The sequence below is a fragment of the Danio aesculapii genome, chromosome 23 (assembly GCF_903798145.1).
Source record: "Danio aesculapii chromosome 23, fDanAes4.1, whole genome shotgun sequence".
Lineage (NCBI taxonomy): Eukaryota > Metazoa > Chordata > Actinopteri > Cypriniformes > Danionidae > Danio > Danio aesculapii.
In genome coordinates, this window is record NC_079457.1 from 8,143,774 (window position 1) to 8,151,757 (window position 7,984).

The 7,984-nt window shown below is 29.3% G+C and overlaps 1 protein-coding gene across 2 annotated transcripts in view; it reads left to right on the plus strand.

Moving 5' to 3' along the window:
• ppp1r14c (protein phosphatase 1, regulatory (inhibitor) subunit 14C) overlaps window positions 1-7,743 on the plus strand; it is a 42,766-nt gene extending 35,023 nt beyond the window's left edge. Inside the window, exons 4-5 of one of the 2 annotated variants that reach the window (XR_008835871.1) lie at window positions 3,218-6,553; window positions 6,607-7,743. Coding sequence is in view for 1 of the 2 variants with exons in the window: in XM_056449607.1 (XP_056305582.1) it covers window positions 3,218-3,292 (75 nt within the window). In the remaining variant the exon portion in view is untranslated. Of the gene's footprint in view, window positions 1-3,217 lie in introns of both variants that reach the window. The other variant, XM_056449607.1, reaches the window with a different exon arrangement.
• The last annotated feature ends 241 nt before the right edge of the window (window positions 7,744-7,984 follow it).

Consider the following 7,984-nt stretch of genomic DNA (forward strand, 5'->3'; position numbering starts at 1 on the left):
ATGTTATGTTATATTATATTACATTACATTATATTATATTATATTATATTATGTTATGTTATATTATATTACATTACATTATATTACATTACATTATATTATTATATCATATTACATTGCATTACATTATTATATAATATTATGTTATATTATATTATATTATATTATATTATATTATTACATTACATTATTATATTATACTAAATTATATTATATTATATTATATTATATTATATTATATTATATTATATTATATTATATTATATTATATTATGTTATGTTATGTTATGTTATATTACATTACATTATATTATATTATATTATTAAATTACATTACATTATATTATTATATCATATTACATTGCATTACATTATTATATTATATTATATTATATTATCATATTACATTACATTATTATATTATATTATATTATATTATATTATATTATATTATATTATGTTATGTTATATTATATTACATTACATTATATTATATTATATTATATTATATTATATTATTAAATTACATTACATTATATTATTATATCATATTACATTGCATTACATTATTATATTATATTATATTATATTATCATATTACATTACATTATTATATTATACTAAATTATATTATATTATATTATATTATATTATATTATATTATATTATATTATATTATATTATATTATATTATATTATATTATTAAATTACATTACATTATTATATCATATTACATTGCATTACATTATTATATAATATTATGTTATAATATATTATATTATATTATATTTTATTATATTATTACATTACATTATTATATTATACTAAATTATATTATATTATATTATATTATATTATATTTTTACATTGCATTATATGACATATTATACAATTTTATATTACATTACATTATATTATATTGCATTACATTACATTAAATAATTGCACATATACAGACACTCAAGTTATCCAGTGTTAAATGAAAAGCACAGAAACGCACAGACAGCCCTCTCTAATGTTAATTAAAAAGAAGAGGTCATATACAGTGTGTGTCTCACCACAGTGAAAATCAACCACACAGTTTCAATGACCTACAGCCACAGGCTTTACATTTATAGAGACAGTGACTGAGTAATGCAGAGAAAAATGTCTACAAAAGAATGAAAGATTTTACTACATAAATAGATTTACTACATCCGCCATGTCCACACTAATACGTTTTCGTTTAAAAACACATGTTTTTTCTCTCTGTTTTGGCCTTCCATCCACACTGCAACGACATTTTTAAGAAACGAAAATGTATCATTTTGAAAATGCTGTTTTTGTGTTGCAGTGTGGACTGTGAAAACTGAGGCTTTAGAAAATGATGCCGCATTTTAGTCATGTGGACAGATGATTATTATGACAGATGATTATTGTGATTATCAGATTATTGTGACAGTCATGTGACCAATTTAGCTAACATGGTGGACGACATTGTAAAGCTGACATTGTAAATGTTTTGAATGCTGTCCATTTTGACGGCTTTATGAAATAAATAAACGACTGAATTAACATGAAATAAATAAAGAAATAAACAAAAGAGTAATAAGTAAATAAACAAGAGCATATAAAAAATAAATAAACAAAAGAGCATATAATAAATAAATACATAAATATAAAAAGGAACAAACAAACAAAAGTACATAAAATAAATGAAGAAATAAACAAACAAAAGAGCATAAAATATATAAACAAATAAACAAAAGAAAAATAAATAAATAAAAAAGAACATAAAATAAATGTATAAAAGAGCATAAAATAAATAAATAAACAAAAGAGCATAAAATAAATAAATAAACAAATAAATAAATAAATAAATAAAAGAGAATATAATAAATAAATAAAAAATAAACAAATAAGAACATAAAATATATAAACAAATAAACAAAAGAGAAATAAATAAATAAACAAGAACATAAAATAAATTTATAGAGCATAAAATAAATAAATAAAAGAGCATTAAATAAATAAATAAATAAATAAATAAAAGAGAATATAATAAATAAATAAAAAATTAAGTAAAAGAGCCTGTAATAAACAAATACATAAATAAACAAATGAACCAACAAACAAAAGTACATAAAATAAAATAAGAAACAAACAAACAAGAGCATAAAAAATAAACAAGAGCATATAATAAAAAATAAATAAATACATAAATAAACAAATGAATGAACGAACAAGTACATAAAATAAATAAAGAAATAAACAAAAAAGCATAACATAAACAAACTAACAAAAGAGCATAAAATAAACAATCAAACAAACAAACAAACAGACAGAAGAGCATAAAATTAACAAAGGAGAAATCAATAAATAAAAGAGCATATAATAAATAAATAAATAAATAAATAAATAAATAAGAGCATATAATAAATAAATAATTTAAAAAGCATATTATAAATAAATAAACAAAAGAGCATAAAATAAATAAATAAGAGCATACAATAAAAAGGAACGAACAAAAAGTACATAAATAAATATAGAAATAAACAAACAAAAGAGCATACAAACAAAAAAACAAACAGAAGAGCATAAAATGCACAAAAAAGGAGAAATAAATTAATAAATGAGCATAAAATAAATTAATAAATGTGCATAAAATAAATAAAAAAACAAAAGAGCATATGATAAATAAATAAATGAGCATATAATAAATAAATGAATAAATAAATAAATAAATAAATAAATAAAAGAGCATACAATAAATAAATATATTATTAATTAATAAATTAAAATAAATACATAAACAAATTAACGAACAAACAAAAGTACACAAAATAAATAAACAAACAAACAGAAGAGCATAAAATAAACAAAAGAGAAATAAATAAATAAATGAGCATAAAATAAATTAACAAACGTGCATAAAATAAATAAATAAACAAAAGGGCATATAATAAATAAATAAATAAACAAACAAATGAATGAACAAACAAAAGTACATAATAGAAATAAAAAATAAACAAACAAAAGAGCATAAAATATCAAAAAAAAATAAACAAAAGAAAAATAAATAAATAAACAAGAACATAAAATAAATTTATAAAAGAGCATATAATAAATAAATAAATAAATAAATAAATAAATAAATAACATAACATAACATACATACACAATGTATACCCATTCAGATTATAATTCCGATTTTTTTCTCTCTCTCTTTTTCTCCAGGACTTTGTGCGTGAGCTGCTCGGCAGGATAAGAGGAATGAGAAAACTCAGCGCCCCGCAAAAGAAAAGCTTCTAAGTGCTCACAAATGCCAGCGACAATCCAGCTACCTGGACTCCATGTCCCACAATCCATCACTCAGCCTACAGCCAACCTCATCCATATCCCAGGATTCATTTCAGGCCAGGAATCAATAATACCAGAGTTCAATTTCCAAGGACTCATATCCCACAATGCAACATCTAAACAGAGCGATCCGTTTCCCAATGATCCCACAATAAATCCAAGAGTGCAAAAGTTAACCCGGCACACTCAGGGCTATACAGGCCCAATCATTACACTGTTTGGTGCAGTATTACAGCTATTTTTATGAAACCACAAGCTGTTTTAATAAGTATGATTTACATATTTATTTTTAGTTAAAGTCTGTTTTTTTTCTTGGGAGGCTGATATTGTTTTTTTTCTTTAGATTTTTTTCCACATCTGATTCTGGATCAGCAGTGATGGTCAATATTCATTAGCAGCTGTCCTGTTAAATTCATCAATTTGAAGCATGGCGTAATACTTATGATCATAACCTACTTTTAAGTCATATAACTGATCACACTACATATCACTACCTGTTTTTAGTAAAACTTTCAAGAATGGTTAACCGTTCTGGTGAAAATAACTACTTTCATAAAGTGGATGTGATTAAAAATACATTAAAAGTTGAGAGTGATTTTGGGATGTATTGCCAGAAAGTCAAGGAATAAGGCTATATTGAGAATTAAACACTAGTGACTGTTCAAGTATACACTGAACTTTATATTATAGAGGGTTGAGTGCATTCAATTGTGGATTATAGTTTTCTGAATTGCATATTTTGGCAAATGCAATGTAGCATACATGTTGTATACTTCTGAATTAGCATTTAAGCGTAGTATTCCAGTATGCTATTCTGAACATAGCCTGAGATATGAATGCTTTTAAAAGATAACAAAGGGCTGCATGACCGTGGATCAAGTGCAATTTCACAGAAAAGCATAACTGTTTGGCGCATATATAGGGAAAATTCGGAAAACAATATTACTAAAATACTAACATTTTTCAAAAAAAAAGACATGCCCAAAAGCTTGGGGCATGATCAAATCATACTAAAATGTATTGATTAGATATAAATTTAGAGCCATGGCCAAAAAAATGAGAAATGGATTCTGTGATTTTCCAAATGCATTGCTCTTCTTTCTTTTCTGAGTTAAGTTTTTAACAGCAGATGGCGCTGTGTGCTTGACGAACAGCCATACTCTGTGTGTGCTTGACGAACAGCCATACTCTGTTTGATAGTAACGGCTGCTTTAGTAGAACTGCCCTATGAAGCTTTAAACCTTTAAGAAATTTTATTTTTTTGGTTTGAATCAGTGGTTTGGACAGCAAATAAAAATAAAATTGATTAAACATGGTTTCGTTACATTATAACTATCGAAACGTTTAGAAAATATGATGGTTCTCCAATAGGGTGGCCAGTGGATATGTGTAATACCATCAAATCATAATAATAATATAAAATCAACATCAATCATGCAGGATCCCTCAGATCGCCCCCAGTGGCCAATGACTGAACAGGTTTCATTGGTTTTACTTGATCTCGAATCAGTTTTACTAGTTGGTGGATGTTTTAGTGAGGCATTCATAAAATGAAAAAGAATAATACTAGTTAATAGTCTCTTGTTGGCCTGTTTAGCAGAGCCCACCATGGAACAAACAATAGATAAGCATTGGAAATGTATAAAGAAATGGACAATATGCAGATATTTAATGACATATTATAATACGATAAGTGCATTTGTCATTTGTACTGTCAATTTAAAGTTCGCAATATGTTGTCTAATATCTAGTATGTTGTGTTTTGAAAGCTTCCAAACAGTGAAATGGCTTAGTTTCTCCCATCAATATGGCTTTGCGTTCAATTCTACCACTTGAACCTAAAATAATCACGAATAAAGTTAGTAAAGGTTTAAGCGAATTACAAGAGCGTTCATAGTGAGCAGTGTTTACATGAATCCCATGACATAAAAAGACAACTTACATGATTCGGTTGAACGCCATCTTCTGAGAAAAAAAGACCTAGAGCAGAGTCTGCATCATTTAGCGCCATACAGCGCCATTTACTGTTAAAATCTAGCCTAGAGCGTGGTCTACTGTAAAAAATTTGTTTAGAGCGCCATCTACTGCTGAAAACTATCCTAGAATGCAGTCTACTGTTAAAAACTAGCCAAGAGCGCAATTAAAAACTAGCCTAGAGCACCATCTACTGTTAAACTAGCCTAGAGCGCAGTTAAAAATTAGGTTAGAGCGCCATCTACTGTTAAAAACTAACCTAGAGCGCAGTTAAAAACTAGTCTAGAGTGCCATCTAATGTTAAGAACTAGCCTAGAGCGCACTCTACTGTTAAAAACTAATCTAGAGCGCCATCTACTGCTAAAAACTATCCTAGAGCGCAGTCTACTGTTAAAACTAGCCTAGAGTGCAGTTAAAACTAGCCTAGAGCGCCATGTACTGTTAAATTAGCCTAGAGCGCAGTTAAAAACTAGGTTAGAGCACCATCTACTGTTGAAAACTAGCCTAGAGCGCAGTTAAAAACTAGTCTAGAGTGCCATCTACTGTTAAGAACTAGCCTTGAGCGCAGTCTACTGTTAAAAACTAGTCTAGAGCGCCATCTACTGCTGAAAACTATCATAGAGCCCAGTCTACTGTTAAAAACTAGCCTAGAGCGCAGTTAAAACTAGCCTAGCACGCCATCTACTGTTAAACTAGCCTAGAGCGTAGTTAAAAACTAGCCTAGAGTACAATCTACTGTTAAACTAGCCTAGAGCACAGTTAAAAACTGGGATAGAGCGCCATCTACTGTTGAAAACTAGCTTAGAGCGCAGTTAAAAACTAGTCTAGAGTGCCATCTACTGTTAAGAACTAGCCTTGAGCGCAGTCTACTGATAAAAACTAATCTAGAGCACCATCTACTGCTAAAAACTATCATAGGGCGCAGTCTACTGTTAAAAACTAGTCTAGAGTGCAGTTAAAAACTAGCCTAAAGCGCCATCTACTGTTAAACTAGCCTAGAGCGCAGTTAAAACCTAGGTTAGAGCGCCATCTACTGTTTAAAACTAATCTAGAGCGCCATCTACTGCTAAAAACTATCCTAGAGCGCAGTCTACTGTTAAACTAGCCTAGAGCGCAGTTAAAACCTAGGTTAGAGCGCCATCTACTGTTTAAAACTAATCTAGAGCCCCTTCTACTGCTAAAAACTATCCTAGAGCGCAGTCTACTGTTAAACTAGCCTAGAGTGCAGTTAAAAACTAGGTTAGAGCACCATCTACTGTTAAAAACTAGTCTAGAGCGCAGTTAAAAACTAGCCTAGAGCGCCATCTACTGTTAAACTAGCCTAGAGCGGAGTCAAAAACTAGGTTAGAGCGCCATCAACTGTTAAAAACTAGCCTAGAGCGCCATCTACTGTTAAAAACGAGCCTAAAGCACAGTTAAAAACTAGCCTAGAGCGCCATCAACTGTTAAAAAAAGCCAAAAATGCCATCTGCTGTTAAAATTCAGCCATCTGCTGTCAAAAACTAAGTTCAATAGTAATTAAGTAGAGAATAGTGATGCATTTAGAAAATATCGTAATCGATTTCTCAAACAATTTTTTTGTGCCACAGCTTTATACAAATTAGCCACTAAAGTAAAATAGCTATGCATTTCCGTGAAGTTGCGTTGGTAGATCTTCTCGACAGACATGCTGTGTCTAACGATAGCTGGACGACGTATCTAGTTTGACTCGAGCCATGACTGAAACCTCCTAATATGTTAGGCTTTTATCCGGTTTCAAACTGAGCCTGCCAAAGAATAGAAAATGGCTGAATATTAGCATTAAGTGCTACGGGTGTAAACTGATACATGTATATTCTGTTTTACTATAAAGAACATTTAATCTTCAAGTCATACTCATGGGTCAGATTTGTGTTTGATGGTGTACGTGGTGTAACAAGGAATCCAGGGGAAAACTATGGTGCTGTTTAAAACCTTTAACCCAATATAGAGTGTGTTTTGCAGGCCGAGAGAAAGGATAACTCGAGATTCGCTCTGGATGAATCTACTATTTTTATGAGTTTCTGTCGGCCTGCATCTAACTACCATTGTGGGTTTTAAAAAGGTTTGCGTGTGTTTGAGTATGCTTCGACCCTTCTCTCTGAGAAGACCATTCAGGGTTTAGGCTCATTTATTTAATTTTGTTTCTAAAATGTAGAGATTTTGAGCGTTCGAAAGCTTTATTTATGCATGTTTTATTGGCATGATGGGAACATTATGGATTGCTTTCTTAAAGCGATGATTTGTCTTTTTTATACATTATTACAAGTATTACTCTTTAACTATTAAAGTCACGACTTTTTATTCACTGTATATCTGCGTTTTTGGGTGTTTTGAATTTCTTTTGTTTTTTATTATATATGTAAAGTGTGGTCTTTTGTGCTGTTCTACTTATAATAAAGGCAAAATGTCTGAACTGTTATAATAAATGTTGTTCAGTGTTGTATACTGTAATTCACGCACACCACATCTGAAGTCAGAATTATTAGCCCCCTGTATATTTTTCAGCATAGTCTCATTCTGAAAATGTAGCCCTACGTTTCTGGCGACTGCAAATTATGTAGCCAGAGAAAAATCCGGCTGCATTTGGACTTTAAAACGAAGGCTACAGGGTGGTATGACGCTGTTCCTTTTCGTGTTTACCAGCTGACC